This window comes from Lithobates pipiens, unplaced genomic scaffold (assembly GCF_037356315.1).
Source record: "Lithobates pipiens isolate NorthernLeopardFrog02 unplaced genomic scaffold, aLitPip1_a1.2 Scaffold_27, whole genome shotgun sequence".
NCBI classification, from domain to species: domain Eukaryota; kingdom Metazoa; phylum Chordata; class Amphibia; order Anura; family Ranidae; genus Lithobates; species Lithobates pipiens.
In genome coordinates this window covers 144,873,339-144,894,081 of record NW_027507788.1, presented here as the reverse complement: position 1 = coordinate 144,894,081, position 20,743 = coordinate 144,873,339, and the positions used below count along the sequence as shown (strand labels likewise).

Below are 20,743 nucleotides of genomic sequence, written 5' to 3'. Positions count from 1 at the left end.
GGCAACCAATCGCAGTGGAGTTGTATTAGTCTGCTATGAGCTACAAAAGTCTTTCTCGACCCCATATGAATCCTTGAAATTATTTTGGGAACCCTCACTAAAATCAATTCATTGGTGATCAGTGGGAAAACCACCTCTTACATCCGTGGCGAATGGGAAGAATGACCCCCTTACAGACAGCTAAAAATATCTTTGGGTCTATGCATTTTAAGTGGCATTGGCCTTGAAACTATGCAGCAGCCTCAAATGGGAGGCCAATGAGCAACAGCTCAAAGTGATTCTAAAACCTCAAGGTAAAAAACCTTCTGTGCTGCAGGATCCCCCCCCCCCCTCACTTTACCTGAGCCTGATCCAGCAATGTGCACTAGAGCAGAGCCTCTTTCCGCTGTCTCCGTACTCATTGGGCTGATTGATATGGCTTCCGCTGCTGTCAATCAAATGCTGTGACGGGGCGGGACCAAGTTGCCAATTCTGTGCCTGTAGACTTAGACGGGGCAGCTCGGGAGCAAGCCCGCAGGGGTGCCCCCATGGAAAGCGGCTTTCCATAGGGGCACTCAATGAAGAGGAGGGGCCTAGAGCTCCAACGGGGGGATCCCAGAAAAGAAGGATCGGGGCTGCTCTGTACAAAGCCATTGCACAGCGCAGATAAGTATAATATGTTTGTTATTTTAATAAAAAAAGGTTTAATGTTACTGCCCCTAGCAATTTCTGAAGGAAATCAATGGTTCCACTGAAACCTGGCTAAGAATCAGTTTTAACAAACAATTGCATGATATTAATGAAGCCGGAGTTCTACCCAAAGGGGACTGGTTTATTTTGCATGCATCTGCACACAGTTCAACTTCCCACTGGGCTTCCAAAGGCCTAGAGGAGAGATGACTTCCTACATTGCATAGAATACATACAGAACCTGCATGCTGTCATACTGTAATGTCTCCTTTCCTTTTCACAGCTGGTTTTGGCAGAAAGTTCCCATTCAGACGGTGGATCTCAGAGCACCGAAAGTCGCACAGACCTCCCTCCTCCGATTGAAAGGACAGGGGGAATTGGAGACTCCCGCCCTCCATCCTTTCAGTAAGGACTCCTTTTTTTTTTTTATATCACAGCCTATGTACTAAGCCTTATTCATTAATGTGTCTGAAAGAAGAGCTCGACATCTGTAGCAGACAATCATGTTGGTCCATGAAAAGAAATTTAACTCAGTGTCTGATGTAAATAAAAGTTGCCTATAGCAACCAATGAGGCTCATCCTTTCATTATCCCATTCTGCAGTGGGAGAATGAGAAGAATCTGACTAGTGTCTGTAGGAAACAAAAGAAATTTCCCGAACGTGCTTTGACAAATGAAGTCTGGCTTCTTATGGTGGCAATAAGACAGTTGTTCTCTCGAAGGCTTTGATAAATGGCGCTGACTATCTGCCTCTACTGTCTATATTTGCATTTCTATAAACACTTCACGCTACATTATGTGCAGATCATATATATGCCGTGCGTGTATGGAAGCTATTGACCACTAGGCGGTGCTGTTGCAAGTGAAATCACTTTGGCTGGGAGCGCTGAAGAAGAGCTGGAATGTTATACTGATAGATTCTGGAGGTAATTGTGTACTCTATGGGCTCATTCTCCCAGCCAATCAGCTCCATGCAGCTGTCAGGACCATTTGTCTACCTTTTTTTTCCATTGCAGGCAGCCCATAAAAAGTGAATGGGAGAGCATCGGCTAGGTTTGGCAGACATGCAGAGATGAGTGCACGGACTTGGATGCACAGGCTCTGCATCTGGGTGAAAAAGGGAAACAAATGGCTCTATCTGCTGCATAGGACTGAGCACCCATATAAATGAGCCTTCAATGACCAAAAGGAGGCGGACACCTGATTATCACACCCACTATATCACCAAAAATCTGCAGACATTCCTTCAGGTTATTCAGAGTGGACTATAAAGTATTAGTGCAAAACAGCCTATTCAAAATGATTACATAAGGTGGGCAAAAAAACTCAAAAATAATATCCGTATGAATTCAATGTGTAAAAAAAACAAAAAAAAAAAAAAACACAACACAAAAAATGCCCAGTGAGACCAAACGAATATTTAAAAAAATTATTAATATTCCTCTAGGGGATAAATACGTTGCAAACCAGTGTATGTGATATGTGCAATCATGTTGTCATCCTTTATGGATACTATGGCGCTAGACAGCCTAAATGTGTAGCAAAAACCTAAGAAAACAGCACAAAAAATGCAATATAACAACAATAATGGTGTCACCCTCCCCAAAATATTAAAATCAACCATAAAATGCAATGAAAAAATGCACACCAAAGACATACAAGTATCAGTGTTATGAAGGAAAACCTCCTAAATGCATGCGTGTGCATATGTTGGTATTGCAAAAATTGTATGACCATATAAGTGACAACCTTCTGGTAGTTGGCAAAACTCAAAATAAATATAATGTCTATACATATATCCTGTAAATCTGTGCAACAGTTCACATATATACAGTATCTCACAAAAGTGAGTACACCCCTCACATTTTTGTAAATATTTTATAATATCTTTTCATGTGACAGCACTGAAGAAATGACACTTTGCTACAATGTAAAGTATTGAGTGTACAGCTTGTATAACAGTGTAAATTTGCTGTCCCCTCAAAATAATGATGTACCCCTACTTCACCTAAAGTGGGAGCCCAGGATCTGGGGGCCCAGATTCCAATAAGCCCCCGCCCTCAGATCCTGACAACCACTGGGCAAGGGTTGTCCGATAGAGGTCCTTGTCCCCATTAACATGGAGGACAAGGTCTTTTGGGGTGTGGGCCCCAAAGCACACACTCCCCATGTTGAGGGCCTGGTATGGCTCGGGGGGGGGCACTCGCTCACCCCCCCTTTCCTGACCTGCCAGGCTGCATGCTCGGATAAGGGTCTGGTATGGATTGTGGGGGGGGGACCCCCACGCCATTTTTATTTGGGCATGGGGGTTCCCCTTAAGAGCTGTACCAGACCAAAGGGTCTGACCCTCATGCGTAATTTAAATTTTTTTACATTTTGGCGGGTTTCACCGCAAGTAGGATCATCTTGATCCGACTTCTGGTGCGACTTCTATTCTATTCACATCAATGGGCTTCCATAGGCAACCATTAATTTTTAATAGAGGTAGAGAAACGCAGCTGAAAGCTAGTGTGGCTAAACACGCATTGACGCCAATGCAAAACGCGGATAAAATCACGCTTTTAATGCCGTTTTTTTTTCCTGGAGTTGGTACTAGCTTTACAGTTCGTTTTTTTTAAATGTCCGTGTATGAGGTCTTAGAATGAAAAATATGTTGGAACCTCTGTCAGTTTTTTTGCTGCCTGTGTCCCAGTTGGGGAGTTTTTTCTCCTGTGTTCCTGTACCCCTGACAGCTTTTACTAAGACATCTCCTTACTGGAGACGCAGAACATGATGAACATCTGACAGCTAGCAGTTGGATGTCTTGTGGGCCTGCAGAACCTCACTTGATAGTGAGAGAGCAATGAGGGAGTGACATCTAGCTGCTCCAGCCAATGAGTGAACGTTTCCATAGGACAAGATAAGTTGTCTCTTGACAGTACTGTCACTGGAAGCAGGAAAGCTTGTCTGATATGGACCTAATACTGATGTCAAAGGCTGTACACCTAGATTGTGTTACTAGTCCAGATACTTATGAATATACAGTAAGGGCCTGAACACTTTTGGCCATGCCAGGCAAATGGCCTTGTTGCTGGCGACCATTTGCCAGGATTGTTAAGAGACAGCTTATCTTTTGCCTATAGAGTTGTTTGCTTGCTGGCTTAACCATCCACGTGTTGCTTCATCACTGTTCCCTCACTAGCGAGTAACATTCTATAGCATTCTGTGCCAACAAGTAACTCTATAGGGTAAATGGCTGCCACATCATAGTGATTCTGCTAAATGTCTTGCCTGACATGGATCTTAGGCAGTGTTGTAGGAATGATGATCTATGGATCCACTTCCTTCTCTGGACCCACTTTGTGTTTGGTCCGCTACCCTTGTTCCAGTACAACTTTGTGTTGACAACGTTTCAATGTGACATTTGCCATAAAGTGCACTTCACTACTTCCCACAGACCTGGTACTGACTTATGTAGACTGGAGCTCACACATTTGATGCAGAAATTGAACTGTTCCCCATAACAATCAAACTTCATCTCTCACTCTAGGAAAATCAAACAACAAACCTGATTTGCTCATACAGTCAACTACTTCACTTTTCCCCCATGGTTCGTAGATCATTCTCCCTTTGTTACTATTAATATTTTCCAACTTGTTATGTATTACAGTCCAAATGCTGGCAGCAGTCGAGATGGCCTTGACAATGAGACGGGAACAGATTCAGTTGTAAGCCACAGGAGGGAGCGCCATCGACGGAAGAACAGAGAGGCTCATGATGACGGTATAGTGATCTGTCTTGTGTCACCTTCCATTCTGTATGTATTAAATGTGGATTGATCATTGTAATGGTACTTAGCAGATGGAGATATTGATTGTGTCCTGACATGGGACACGGTCCAGATCGCATAAATATCTACCATTGATTTTTTCCATAATAGTGACTGTCAGCTGCAGCACACGGCAAAATCCAACCCAAGCAAGGACTGCACCGCCTAGCGTGCTCATCAGGGACAAACCAAATATTAAACTGCCATGGCTCCATCAAAGAACAATCAGCCACAATTCTTATACAGAAATACATTTAAGATAGTAATATGAAAAAGGAATACCACCTTAAAGAAGAGGTCTAGCTCCCCCACGAATATTTTAAGTCAGCTGCTACAAATGCTGCAGCTGCTGACTTTTAATATATGGACACTTACCTATCCAGGGAGTCCACAATGTCGGCACCCCAGCCGATCTTCGTAAGGGAACCCAGCAGTGAAGCCTTTTCGGCTTCAAAGCCGGTTCCCTATTGCACATTTGCAAAGCACGCAGCGCTTTCTAATTGGAGGAAGGAGGAGGGGGGCGCAACTTCCGAGAGACCGCGTCCCCTCTCTGGAACGGGGGAACGGAACGGTGAAAAATGGGTACCTGTCCCCCGTCCTACCCCTGAAAGGTGCCAAATGTTGGAACTCTGCTTTAACCAATCAGAACAATTTTAAAACATCCCATATAGCTCACCAGGAGCCTTCTGACAAGTGAATTCCATTCATAGATGGTTTGTAGACCAACACATTCATAAAAATGCGTAAATAATTAAATAAATGTTTAAAATGTATAATATCACTTGAAAAGAAATGCACTTACACAATATAAGACCAGAGATGGCTGAAAAATTAGCTGTAAACAATGGGGTTGATTTACTAAAACTGGAGAGAGCAATATCTGGTGTAGCTCTGCATAGAAACCAATCAGCTTCCAGTTTTTTTGTCAACGCTTAATTGAGCAAGCAGAAGTTAGAAGCTGATTGGCTGCCACACACAGCTGCACCAGATTTTGCACTCTTCGATTTTAGTAAATCAACCCCAAAATGCTTATCTAAATGTGTACTGATCTCCTATTTACCAAGTTGTGTACATCCACTGATGACAATAATTGCTGACATTGCAACACAAATGAGAACAAAATTGGTAACTAAACTGATCCCAAGGAGTCCATACTTTTTATAATGCTACGACAAGGTACTGAGGGCATCTTCAGATTATCTTCATGCACTGCATTACAAGAAACAACCTTAAAGGAGAAGTATGGTGGTTTTTTTTTTTTTTTTTAATTTTTTTTTTTTTAGTTTCATACTTACCTAGGTGGATGCAGCATCAGTCTGATGCTTGATTTGTCCCCCACTGCCTCTGCACTGAGAATTAAGCCACCAAACATTGCTGATGGCTCGGTTCTCTCATTTCCCCAAGCGGAGAGCTGCTGCCTGTCAGTCAGCATCTCTCCTGCTCTGCTCCTTCACACTCACTGAAGCGCTGAGCTGTGGAAGGGCAGGGAGCAGCCATCTTAGTGTTGGCTCTGAGAGGCTGAAACTGCCATCAGTCTAGGCAGCTGGCGGATCCAGACTTAGTTGGGATGATGCAGGTGCCTGGACTGATCCTGGTGATGTCAGCAGAGAGCGGACTTCAGACCGCTCCGCTGAAAACGGGTCACAGGAGTGCAAGACTAATTGCACTCCTGTGACCCATAGGAGAAGCCCAGCCAAACGAGCTCAGGCTGGACTCCTTTTAATCTAAAATAAAGGTAGGGCATGTTATTGGTAGACTATGATGACTTAATATAACATCTTGGTTGAACTGGAACATCTTTTTTTAATAGCGATGGATATTTTTGTATAATCTGGAAAGATCTGATGGTAGTGAATTAATTGTATTGATGCTGTTTGTTTTCCTTTTTTGTTTAGGTTTGCTATGTGAATCTTATTGTTATGTTTCTTTTGCATTTTCTTTTGTTTTTTCTTTTCAAAATAAAATATGAATAAAAAAACAACAACAAAAAAAAAACAACCTTGTTGGACAGTAGCATAAGGTGCTTTATTTGAAGCAGAAGCCAAAACTGTCCATTCGTAATAGAGTGCATCGTTATTGCTAGACTGATCTGTGTTTTGTGTTGAATTTTTAACAACTTTTGCGGTAACTTATTGTAAACAAATCAACATTTTTCTTTCACTGGTCTGACTTCAGTAAACTGAAATCTGGTTACTATGGTTTTCTGCAGTTTTGCACATTATCATGACTCTCTAGAATCAGTGTATGTTGTTACAGAAACAAAGCACAGATACCTACGTACATCAGTCCTTATATTGCATGACTTAAAGCCCAACTCCAGGCACGTAAAATATTATCCCTTGGAGTGGGCCTGTGTCCTCATTGCAAGGGTTAAGTGCTTGTATAGGGCAGGGATCTCCAAACTACGGCCCTCCGGCTGTTGCGGAACTACATGTCCCATGAGGCATTGTAAAACTCTGACATTCATAGACATCACTAGGCTTGATGGTAATTGTAGTTCCTGAACAATTGGAGGGCCATAGTTGGGAGACCCCTGGAGGGAAACAAAAATCTTTACTTACCTCTGCTACTCCCCTGCCACTAGACTGGTCCCTACAGCCCTTTTCCCCCCCCCCAACAGTCTAAGATTCTGACATCTCCAATGGTCTAGCGGTCTAGAATCCTGACATCTCCAATGGTCTAATGGTCTAGAATCTTGACATCTCCAATGGTCTAACGGTCTAAGATCCTGACATCATCTCCAATGGTCTAACGGTCTAGAATCCTGATATCTCCAATAGTCTAGCAGTCTAGAATCCTGATATCTCCAATGGTCTAGCGATCTAGGCTCCATACATCATCTCTAATGATCTAGAATCCTGACATCAAGACCAAAGCAGGATCCATAGCCCTGCATTGGAAGTGTTGATGCTGTATTGATGCCGAGGGACAGTTCAGCTCTGGAGTGTGGAGGATCAGGTAAGTAAAAGTGTTTCTCCTCTCCCCTAGGCAAAATATGGAATTAACAATTACAGTGCAGGTGCACCCCCACTGCAAGGGATCATTTTTAAATTTTCCTGTCGTTGGGCTTTATTAAAGTGGATATTTTTGGTTATATTTGTGTATTTTCAGATTTATTGATTAATAAAGGCTTTTATGCACTCGGAAGCAATCCAGATGCAGCATGCTTTTGTGTTGATTTGACTTGCTGCATTTGACCCAATCTAATAGTGCTTGTGATTAACGTTTGAGCTAATTTCAATAAAATACTAGCTGCGTTGCATTTGCATTAACTTGTATGAAGAAAGAAAGCCTTTCAGGAGCAGACAAATGTTGCTGTACACATGCCTTAAGGCAGGCCATAGGAGTATGCTGATGTGCATAGGGCTGCCATAGATGTAAAGCAGCCTAAATTTATTATACTGTAGTGAGAAACTATGTCATATTGGATGCAATGCTTCGACTTGTAGTACTTCACACATTGAAGGCAATTTACTAAACCTAGCTATACTCTGGTCCAACAAGGAACAGCCAAATTTTGATCAGTGTATGGGTTCCCCCAATGAACAAACTGATTGTCTTATTGACTTTTGTTGAAAGGACCGGATGTAAAGTGTACCATCCACCAGTAGCTGCAGCTGCCGATCACTGTATTTGGACAGCAGCGGGTATAGCTGTCGGAAGGCAATGTCCTGGTTGGGGGATTCCTTCATCCTCCCTGCAGCTGAACAAAAAATAAATAACCTTGTATGACCAGCTTTGGATCAGAGCAGCTAGAATCTGGAGCAGTTGCTTGCCAACCAGTCAGCTTCTAGCTTTCATTTTCAAAGCTTCAAGCAGAACTAAACCCTCCTATCCTTTACAGCCAAGGAAGCTGCCATTTTAGCCTCTGCTTGATCTTCAGTTGCCATGGTGCTGTCCATGTGATCAGTTACAGCAGTTACACGTTCATTGCATGCCTTGAATAAAACTGTTTTGGGAAACCATTAAATTGATAGGTTTAGTTCCGCTTTAACTAAACAAGCTGAAGATAGACGCTGATTGGTTACTATGCACAGCTGCTCTAGGTTCTTTCTACTCTTGTTTTAACAACTTCTCTCCATTATTCTTTTCAGTGTTCTATAGGACCTTGTGACTACCCTTTAAATGTGTGTATCATTTTCCAACCCCAAGCTATTATTTCTAACACGTATTTACTCTACATGAATATTATGACCACACTGGCAGTGACCTCTAGAGAAAATTAAAAAAGGCCTCCGCTGTTTGCATGAACCAATCCGGTTTTGTCTGGCTTCCTTATTTTATTTTATTTTTATTTTTTGGGCATGGGTTAGGAAATGAGTGTCTTGTTTAATGCACCTCTCCTAACCTATTACTGGGCTGGATTTATTAGTAGGCAATGTAAACCTGTTCATAGGCTCCACTCTGGCAAAGGGCACCTGCTGCTATGACCACTTCATTGTCTGCTTTATGATAATTAATTTTTTTCATCTGGTGGGCAGCCATGCAATTGCCTTCTATGCACAAGAATTACCTCACAGGACAAGACAGGTTTTCTGCTTTGCAGAATTCTGAATATCTGTATCCTGGTTTCAAAAGGAAACTAGTATTGCCATAGAAGGGATTGTCTAGATTGAGCTTTCACTTGGGGTTAGCGTAAATTTTGTCCAGAAGTCTTCCTAGAATGTGACTATGTCTATGCTTACAGCCTCATAGCTAATGTATAGAACTGCACTGTGAATCTATGTCTGTGCTGCCTCTGAATGCCAGTCCCTGAAGATTTGGGATGCGATTCTGCTCACTATTGTCCTTGCTGGAGGCTCTGACATAAGGAAGTAAAGCCCTGCTTCTACCAAGATGGCCACAGGGAAAAAACGTTCAGAACAAGGCACGGTAAGTCAGTATTGGGGGGAAAAAATGGAAAAAGGAAAACACTGGCAACACCAGTGACTAGTCCTTTGGCCTATGCCTTCTATTTTTGGCTACAGCTCCCAGAGTTCAGTTTCTCTTTAGGGAGTACAGTGTCTGTATCTTGTCCTGTCTTTAATGCCTATAATACCTGTTGATCTTGCTAGTAAACATCCCGCAGGTCGGCTTCCTGCATTATTGTGACAACACCGAAAACATTGTGTGGAGTTATCCACAGCAATGTCCCCTTTTTCTCCAAGCCACCATCCGACTGCAGCATGTCACGGGGATATCAGTCTTGCCTATAACAGTCCATAGATGATTTAAGAGAAAAGATGAGAAAGCGAGCAGTCATGTGACCACTTACACAAACATGCAGAAAACATCTATTTGGCAAGATATTCCAGGAAGCTGTCTGCATCCTGAGATGTCCGGTGCCTGCCCTCCACTATTACACTGAGCATAGTTTACTGCTGACTTGACATTGACTGTAAATCTTGATAAAGAGTCTCTGTGCTTTGACAGAAGATTGTCTCATGCCAGTCACACCTTGACTTGGTCTGTTGTACTGCATGTTTTGGAAGTTTGACAAGTCCTCAGTATACCCTGGGGGCCTCTGAGGGTGGATATTGTGTGCTTAGCTTGTCTGGACTGGTAGTGAATTGCCTGGAGGCAGATCCTCTGTCTCTGTCAAAGTGAATGCAGTGCTGTCAGTGCTAACTAGCACATTGTAAGAGGTGTGCATTATGAGAGCCACTAATCAGTGTTTATCTGCACAGGCATGGCAAACAGTTATGGACACCCTCTCTATAGATGTGTGCTGATGACAAAACTCAGATGTGTTACCTACCTGTAAAGGCCTCTGTTAAACATATCACAGATAGATGCTTTATCTGAATCAAACTGAACTGCTGCTGATGGGGCCAGAAAATAATTTTCACTTCATTGTGAGGCTAAACTGACAGCTGCCCAGCCATACTTTGGTTGTGCTTTCTTCTGAATCAGCTGCATTAAGGCGGACATAAATGAATCGATATTTTGGCCGGTTCAGCATGGACCGGCTGAATTTCGATCTATGTTTAGGCAGGCTGGTTGTACAAAGTCAATCTACTGATTGGATTCTGTACAACTGGCCAGTTGGGTTTTTCCTTAATGATCAGTGCCGTCAGCTATAGATGGAAACACTGATCAATATGTTTTGATGGCGAGGAAGGCTCTCCACTGTCAGAATACAAAGCTACAGCAGGAGTAATTCTCCCATCCACCGCGAATGTGTGGATGCGAAAATTCCACTGGTTGAATGAAAAAATAAAAAATAAAAATTAATTAGAATATATTACAGGAGACTGAGCTTCCTAGATTTAGTTTTATTCCCACTTTAACTACTATATCAAGCCCCTAGTATATAATTTATGGTGCATGCTTCATAGCAGCAGGCTTTATAATGCCCATTTCATTGTTCTACAGTGCCTTGAAAAATTATTCATACCCCTTGAAATTTTCCACATTTTGTAATGTTACAACCAAAACCGTAAATGTATTTTATTGGGATTTTATGTGATAGACCAACACAAAGTGGCACATAATTGTGAAGTGGAAGTAAAATGATAAATGTTTTTTCATTTTTTTTAAATCTGAAAAGTATGGCGTGCATTTGTATTCAGCCTCCTTTACTCTGATACCCCTAAGTAAAATCTAAAATCTAGTGGAACCAATTGCCTTCAGAAGTTGCCTAATTAGTAAAGAGCATTCACCTGTGTGTAATTTGATGTCCGTATAAATACAGCTGTTCTATGAAGCCCCCAGAGGTCTGTTAGAGAACCTTAGTGAACAAACAGCATCATGGAGGCCAAGGAACACATCAGACAGGTCAGAAATAAAGTTGTGGAGAGGTTGAAGCAGGGTTAGATTATAAAAATATATCATAAGCTTTGAACATCTCACCGAGCTCTGTTCAATCAATCATCCAAAAACAGAACTGCAAAACTAGAGAAGCAGCCAAAAGGCCCATGGTAACTCTGGAAGAGCTACAGAGGTCCACAGCTCAGGTGGGAGAATAGGTCCACAGGACAACTATTAGTCACGCACTCCACAAATTATGGAAGAGTGGCAAGTAGAAAACCTATGTTGAAAGAAGGCCATAAGAGGACCTGTTTGCGAGAAGCCATTTAAGGGACACAGCGAACATGTGGAAGAAGGTGCTCTGGTCGGACGAGACCAACATTTTTACTTTTTGGCCTAAAAGCAAAATGCTATGTGTGGCAGAAAACGAATACTGCACATCTCCCTGAACACACCATCCCCACCATGAAACAGTGGTGGCATTATTATGTTGTGGGGATACTTTTTTTCAGCAGGGACAGGGAAGCTGGTCAGAGTTGATGGGAAGATGGATGGAGCCAAATACAGGGCAATCTTAGAAGAAAACCTGTTAGTCTGCAAAAATACTTGAGACTGGAATGGAGGTTCACCTTCCAGCAGGACAACGACCCTAAACGTACAGCCAGAGCTGAGTGAATGAAGACCACCTGCCACGCCAGGCGAGGCAAAGAAACCTAATGAAAACTTCATGTGGGTGCCAGCCTTGGCTCGCCACCACATGTAGTAGTCCAAGAAGAAATAACTGCACACGGCGGCTAGTTCCAAAGTTCAAGAGTCATTTATTGGAGGACCCAATGTGACACTACAGGACACCAACAGGCTGCTGTGGTGTGCAGCTACTACTTCTTTGAATACAGCCAGAGCTACAATGGAATGGTTTCAATTAAAGCATATTCCTGTGTTAGAATGGCTCAGTCAAAGTCCAGACCTAAATCCAATTGAGAATCTGTGGCAAGACTTGAAAATTGCTGTTCACAGATGCGCTGTATCCAATTTGACAGAGCTTGAGCTATTGTGCAACGAATGGGTAAAAATGTCACTCTCTAGGTGTGCAAAGCTGGTAGAGATATCCCCAAAAAGACTTGTAGCTGTAATTGCAGCAAAAGATTGTTCTACCAAGTTTGGCTGGGGGGGGGGGCGGAAATTCCGTGGGGAGCCTACACACAGTCAGAATTTCCGAACATTTTCCGTGGGAAAATCTGACCGTGTATACGGGGCATAACTCTGTGTTTGCTTCGACTTTAAATACTATTTTCTGTACTAGTGTATACGCACCACTGTCAGTGCTGTATAAAGAGTATGCAGTGCAGTCTGCTGCTAGAACAAAATAGCGTCCGTCTGATCACTGCTCAGCCATTCACAGGAAGCTTTGTACTTTTTGTGAATAATTTAAGGTTTAAAGTGGAGTTCCACCCTAAAGTGGAACTTCCGCTCATCGGAACCCTCCTCCCCCCTCCGGTGTCACAGTTGGCACCTTTCAGGGGGAAGGGGGGTGCAGATGCCTGTCTAAGACAGGTATTTGCCCCCACTTCCGAGCATAGACTCCCACGGGAGCTCGATGGCAGCGAGGTCTCCCCGCTGTCAGAATACAGTAGCTCAGTGGGGAGGATTCCCCCCTCCAAAATGACTAGTCTATGGACTGCCTTATTCTGGCTGTGGTGAAGAGGCATGCAGATGACATCACAATCTCCACCTTAGCCAATCAGAGGAACCCTTTCATAAAAATGCAAGGCCTCTGTGGTATTACACAGAGCGGACCCGTACCCTCTCTTAAGTCCCCTGCTGGCATTCTCCACCAATCTTTTCTCCCAAATGACACCCCCCACCCCCTGCAAACCACAGAAGCACACAGCATGCCACGGTCCCCTCTCACAGGACCGTGCTCTCTGAATCTCCTGTAAGTCTAAGAAGAGGGGAGAGCGGTGCTGCAGATGAGACTGCGCTGGATTGAGTGAGGCCTCAGGTAAGTGTTTAGGAACAGGGAAGTTAGTACTGGAGCCTTTTTTTCCCCTAATGCAGGGAATGTATTAAGATTGTAGAATCTTGTTTTTTTTTTTTTTTTAGTTAAAAATAACAAACATGTTATACTTACCTGCTCTCTGTAATGGTTTTGCAGAGGGCAGCCTGGATTCTCCTCTTTGGTGCTGCTGGCCCCTCCCTCCTGTTGAGTGCCCCCACAGCAAGCAGCTCGCTATGGGGGCACCTGAGCCGAGCCACAGCTCCGTTTGTCCATTCAGACACAGAGTCGCGGCTCGGCCCCACCCCCTCTCTCTCCTCTTTGGCTGACTGACTTTGACAGCTGCAGGACCCAATGGCGCTGTGCTGCTGTCTCAGCCAATGAGGGGAGTCCCAGGCAGCCGAGACACTCCTGCAACATCATTGGATCTAGAGGGACCTCAGGTAAATATTAAGGGGGCTGCTGCACACAGAAGGCTTTTTATCTTAATGCGTAGAATGCATTAAGATAAAAAAAAACCTTCTGCCTTTACAATCACTTTAAGTTAAAAACTTTAATATTTTAGAGCCACTTTAAAGCTATTGGGTGTAAAAATGCTGATACTATATACTCCCTGACCAGTTTTCTTCTTGTCTTTTCATCAATTTTGGAGGGATGTCCAGTTCTTGGTAATGTCGCTGTTGTGCCATATTTTCTCCACTTGAGGATGAATGCCTTCACTGTGTTCCATGGTATATCTATGCCTTGGATATTCTTTTGTACCTTCTCCTGACTGATACCTTTTAACAATGAGATCCCTCTGATGCCTTAGAAGCTCTCTGCAGACCATGGCTTTTGCTGTTTAATATGACTAAGCTGAACTTTATTTGGGGTGAATCAGATGCACTTTAAATATGGGAAGGTGTGTACTGACTCCTATTTAACATGAGTCTGAATGCGATTGCTTAATTCTGAGCACAGCTACATCCCCAGTTTTATAAGAGGTGCACACTTATGCAACCACATTATTTTAGTTTTTTAGTTTTACCCCCCCCCCCCCCAAAAAAAAAAGGTTACAGTTTGTTTCTCTACGAGTTGTACAGTTTAAAGGTCACATTAAAGGTGGAAAGTTCTGAAATGATTTGTCTCGTTTTTTTTTTTTTTACATCACAGAAACCTGACATTTTTACAGGGGTGTGTAGACTTTTTATATCCACTGTAATGTAGTTATACTTTAGGTTAAAAAAAATAGGCTTGTTTCTGTGTTTTGCCAGGAATTGACATCATCAATACAACAGCAAAAGCAATACAACTGTGCTTTGTAAATGACATGTAAAAAAATACATAAGATTCTCTGTATCCAGCCGGTGTAAGCTTTATAAATGTCCTCCAGATTGTCTGTTTTTACACTTTGAGTAATGCAGACATGACTGTACAGGTAAGGCCTCTCTATAAGGCATCAGCCGAGAGTGCAGAAAGAAGGGATAGAACACAAGCTTTTATATGTTAGCAGGTGGCTTGCAGATTTGCTTTAAAAGCTGAACAAAGGACTGACTACAAAGTTGAAATACATATACAGAAATGTATTTGCTAAAGCATTTTTCTGTTCATCAATTTACCAGCATTCCTAGGTCAGTGACCTCACTTTTTTTTTCACCTGCCGGGTCACCCATCATCCCCACCCCCCTTCTACTTATTGGCCAAAAAAAGGCACAGAAAACCTACTAGGGAGGTTTGTGAAAGCAGCAGTCTCTCTGCAGTGGTCAGACATCAGTGACGTGGAGGTTGCCAGATAGAAATAATGGGAGCTGTGGGGGTGCCAGAAAATGGACTCTCCTAAAAGTGTAGGTTTATGAGTGGAATTTTGCTCAGAAATAGAGAGGAGTGTGTAATGGGGAATTCCCCTGAATTTGTAGAACTCTAGTCTCATCTAGACATGAGCTTAAAACGGAGTTCCACCCTAAAGTGGAACTTCCGCTCATCAGAACCCTCCCCCCCCCCCCCCCCCCCCGGTGTCACAGTTGGCAACTTTCAGGGGGGAGCGGGTGCAGATACCTGTCTAAGACAGTTATTTGCACCCACTTCCAGGCATAGACTCCCACGGTGCACGGCTTCTTCCTGTCCCGCCGCACACGGGTCCCAGAGACAGCGCGGACCATTCTCATTGCGCTGCGCGGCTCACGCATGTGCAGTAGGGAACCGGGAAGTGAAGCCACAACCCTTCACTTCCTGATTCCCTCACGAGGATGGTGGCGGCAGCAGCCGAGAGCCCGAGGAATCCATCGGCCTCGGCTGCCGACATCGCTGGACCCTGGGACAGGTGAGTGTCCATTTATTAAAAGTCAGCAGCAGTAGTATTTATAGCTGCTGGCTTTTAAAGTGAAATCCCCCCAACAGGAGACAAACGGCAAAAGAACTGTTTTAACTTTTTCCTCGCTCTATCCAAAACAGAAAAATTTATTAGTTGTCCATACGGTTTGGGAAAAGTTTTAAGGCCTGGTCAGGTGTGGCAGTAGCAATGATTACAGTACACAAAAGCAACACCAGAAAGCAGGCTGATTTACTAAAGGAATATTCACTTACAATTTTCACTCCCCTTCAGTGATGTGACATCTGCCAGTTCCCTTGCCAGTGCCCACATTTTCACCCATGCTTCTTCCTGGTATGGGATCATCGGCCACCTTGATAGGCCATGCTGCACATGAGCCAGAGTTCATTCATCCCAGCTGAATGTACACTGAGTTGTGCATGCAAAGCTCAGTGTACATTGTCAGTAAGAAGCCCAACAGGCAGGTGAGAATCCTTTATTGCAGAATAGACATTGTATGTGGCTGAAATAAAATACAGATTTTCAATTTTTACATAAATTTACACATTAATATATAAGCTGAATCTGTGTTCACTTTGAGTACCCAATGTATTATATGATCTATGCTTGATACCACCATTTCAAAAGAGGGTTGATTTATTACATGAAAAGAGGCTGTTCATGTGATTAGTGAATACGGTAACGCTGTCTTCACTTTGGATTTCCAGCTTCCTGCAAGGTAAGCATAAAAAATAATAATAATAATTATAATAAATAAATAAATATATATATATATATATATATATATATATATATATATATATATATATATATATATATATATATATACACAGTATCTCATAAGTGTTTACAATATGTTTCCCACACATTTTTGTAAATATTTTATTATATCTTTTCATGTGACAACACTGAAATTACACTTTGCTACAATGTAAAGTAGTGAGTGTGCAGCTTGTATAACAGTGTAAATTTGCTGTTCTCTCAAAATAACTCAACACACAGCCATTAATGTCTAAACCGCTGGCAACAAAAGCGAGTACATCCCTAAGTGAAAATGTCCAAATTGGGCCCAAAGTGTCAATATTTGGTGTTGCCACCATTATTTTCCAACCAGTGCTTCACAGGTTGCCACTGGAGTCCTCTTCCACTCCTCCATGAGGACATCACGGAGCTGGTGGATGTTAGAGACCTTGCACTCCTCCACCTTCTGTTTGAGGTTGTCCCACAGATGCTCAATAGGGGTTAGGTCTGGAGACATGCTTGGCCAGTCCATTTTACCCTCAGCTTTAGTAAGGCAGTGGTCATCTTGGAGGCGTGTTTGGTGTTGTTGTCATGTTGGAATACTGCCCTGCGGCCCAGTCTCCGAAGGGAGGGGATCATGCACTGCTTCAGTATGTCACAGTACATGTTGGCATTCATGATTCCCTCAATGAACTGTACCTCCCCAGTGCCAGCAACACTCATTCAACCCCAGACCATGACACTCGCACCACCATGCTTGACTGTAGACAAGACACACTTGTCTTTGTACTCCTCACCTGGTTGCTGCCACACACGCTTGACACCATGTGAACCAAATAAGTTTATCTTGGTCTCATCAGACCACAGGACATGGTTCCAGTAATCCATGTCCTTAGTCTGCTTGTCTTCAGCAAACTGTTTGCGGGCTTTCTTGTGCATCATCTTTAGAAGAGGCTTCCTTCTGGGATGACAGCCATGCAGACCAATTTGATGCAGCGTGCAGTAAATGGTCTGAGCACTGACAGGCTGACCCCCCACCCCTTCAACCTTCTGCAGCAATTCTGGAAGCACGCATACATCTAGTTCCCAAAGACAACCCCTGGATATGACGCTGAGCACGTGCACTCAACTTCTTTGGCCGACCATGGCGAGGCCTGTTCTGAGTGGAATAAATCTTTCTAATTAAAATTCATTGATATTCAAAATAATATAAGCCACCTACACCCATAATAGTGTGAAGAACTACCAAATATAAACCACAATTTCATAAAACATGATAATTAGTGAAAAAAATCAACTTGAAAAATTTCATTAATAAATTAATTGAAAAATTATTAAACAAATTAATTGGTGATGAAAAAAATTATTAATATAGACTCATTAAATCCAAACAAATTACAGTCCATTAAAAGTGTGCAATCTAAAACTGAAGAGATGCATGCAAACATGTCAACAGGATCTCAGTGATAAAATCCAACACACACCCTTTGGAAAGTGCTGTGAAGTATAGCCAATACCGCCACCAATAAAGTCTCTGGCTGCTTACCAGGGCTCTAGGTCCCTATTAAATGGGACCCAGAAACTCAATGATTAATAATCAGCGTTGACACTCTGGATGGCAGAAATACGGTCACTCACTCTCAACCGCGGGGTATCAGGCAACAATAAGCCGTTTCACATATAGAAAAGAAAATGCTCACATAGCATTTCCGTGACCACGTCTTTGGAGTGATGAAACACGTAGGGAGGAGCTGAGTGCTGACGCCACCGCATTCTAAGCCAGTCCCGGAAGTAACGGGCGGTAGTTGAGTGCCGGCCGGCTCGTGTGTGTTCTTATGGCCATTGTATTTTCCGGATAATGTGAGTGTATACCTGCTTATTTTAAAAATAAATCTCAAAGATTTTTATGCCATGTGAGCATTTTCTTTTCTATATGTGAAACTGCTTATTGTTGCCTGATACCCCGCAGCTGAGAGTGAGTGAGCGTATTTCTGCCATCCAGAGTGTCAACGCTGACTATTAATCATTGCGTTTCTGGGTCCCAATTAATGGGGACCTAGAGCTCTGGTAAGCGGCCAGAGACTTTATTGGTGGCGGTATTGGCTATACTTCACAGCACTTTCCAAAGGGTGTGTGTTGGATTCTATCACTGAGATCCCATTGACACGTTTGCATGCATCTCTTCAGTTTTAAATTGGACACTTTATATGGACTGTAACTTGTTTGGAATTAATGAGTCTATATTAATTAATTTTTTCATCACCAATTAGTTTAATAATTTTTCAAATAATTTATTAATGACATTTTTTAAGTTGACTCTTTTTCACTAATTATGATGTTTTATGAAATTGTGGTTTATATTTGGTAGTTTTTCACACTATTCTGGGTGTAGGTGGCTTATATTATTTTTAATATCAATGATTTTTAAATAGAAAGGTTTATTGCACAGGTGATTAATTTATTCACTTTAGGAATCAATTAAAAAAATTTTTAATCATTTGCTAGCGCAGCTCCTTTATATTTAGAGAATTTTGTGTGGCGTTGTAGAACGATTTGAGCTGCTGCTTAGGGGTTGGGTTTAATAATAGCGCAGAGTGGAACCTATCCTGTTAAAGTGGTTGTAAACCCTTACAAACCACTTTGACCTACATTGTAAGCCTAGATTAAGGCTTACCTGTAGGTCCAAGCAATATCTCCTAAACCTATATGGTTTAGGAGATATTTGCCCGAAAACGGGCACTGCTGTCTACGGCGCATTCGCCGTAGACAGCGGCGCGCAGGCGCACTGAACGCGGCAGTTCCAAAAATGGAGCTGCCGCATTTGTCGACTCCCGTGCGCATGCGCGGGAGTGACGTCATCGCGGCTTCGCCGAATGACAGCGGCGGAGCTGCGAGACGCCACCAGCAAGATGGATGCGGCGGACTACAGGGGACAGCGCGACTTCGCTGGCTCCTGTGTCAGGTAAGTGACACATAATGGGCTACTATGCGATGCATAGTAGTCCATTATGCTTTACCTTTGCAGGGAAAAAAAGAGGAAGTAAACTCATCAGGGTTTACTTCCTCTTTAAACCGCTGTATGGTCTTGGCCACCGTGCTGCAGCTCGGTTTCAGTGTCAAATTTACACCTGCTCCCCATTCACACTTGAGACCTTGTAACACTAACAAGTCACATGACCACGGGGAGGGAAAATGGCTAATTAGGCCCAATTTGGACATTTTCACTTACGGATGTACTCACCTTTGTTGTCAGCGGTTTAGACATTAATTGCTGTGTGTTGAATTATTTTGAAGGGACAGCAAATTGACACTGTTATACACGCTGTACACGCACTACTTTACATTGTAGCAAAGTGTAATTTCAGTGTTGTCACATGAAAAGATATAATAAAATATTTACAAAAATGTGAGGGGTGTACTCACATTTGTGTGTGTGCACATCTATATAGATAGATATATATATATATATATATAATCTCTCACTCTCTCTATCTATCTATATATATATATATATATATATATATATATACACACAAAATTCTAGTACATAATTAGATGATTAATGTACAGTATATATCTTTCCGCCTTATTTACTAAGTAAACACTTCACATTGCTAGGTGGACAGTTTCTGCTCCTTTACTAAATCAACCCCAATATATAGCTTAAAGTTCTTTCAGACCCTACCTTCAACAGTTGAAATAATTATTTAGGTGATGTCTAGAAGAATTATGACAGCCTTTTGGGAAGAATTCCTAGCAGTTAAAACGACTTGCTGCCACAAATCAGGACCTGGGGCCATTCATATGATTTAAAGGTATTCTTCAACTTTAACAAAATCGTTAAAGAGGAGGATTTATCCATCACTGCGATCCCTGCAGCTGTCATTATAGACTTATTTTTTAAGCAAGATTTGACAATCTGAACTTTTTCAAGGTTTTGTGTTGCATTTGTTGTTCAAATGTGATCATGTAATGCGAAGAATTATCCTTGTGTAGAGAATTTGATACCTTGTTTCTTTCATTATTTATTTTATTTATTAAAAGTACTTGTATACCGCCGTCAATTTAAGCAGCACTTTATATATGGTACATATTGTGCATTCACATCAGTTCCTGCCCTCAAGCTTACTAGCTAAGGTGCTTCATTGTGCCCATACAGATTTATTTTTAATTTTTTTTAGATATCCATTTGAATCTACTGTCGATTTTAAGAACTTGTATGTTTCTATAGACCAGGGATATGCAATTAGTGGACCTCCAGCTGTTGCAGAACTACAAGTCCCATGAGGCATAGCAAGACTGACAGCCACAGGCATGACACCCAGAGGCAGGAGGCATGATGGGACTTGTAGTTTTGCAACAGCTGGAGGTCCGCTAATTGAATATCCCTGCTATAGACCGTCACCTATATGAAGTTAAAGGTCAATTGAATTCCCAGTTTTAAATTGGCTACAGTAAATACATTCCAGGTTGATTACAATAAAAGAGATGC

General features: G+C 42.4%; 1 protein-coding gene across 4 annotated transcripts in view; it reads left to right on the top strand.

Moving 5' to 3' along the window:
* DVL1 (dishevelled segment polarity protein 1) overlaps positions 1-20,743 on the top strand; it is a 238,124-nt gene that overhangs the window by 63,723 nt on the left and 153,658 nt on the right. For all 4 annotated transcript variants that reach the window (XM_077457613.1, XM_077457612.1, XM_077457611.1 and 1 more), the window contains exons 3-4: positions 953-1,074; positions 4,319-4,431. In XM_077457613.1, coding sequence (XP_077313739.1) covers positions 953-1,074; positions 4,319-4,431 — 235 coding nt within the window. The remainder of the gene's footprint in view (positions 1-952; positions 1,075-4,318; positions 4,432-20,743) is intronic.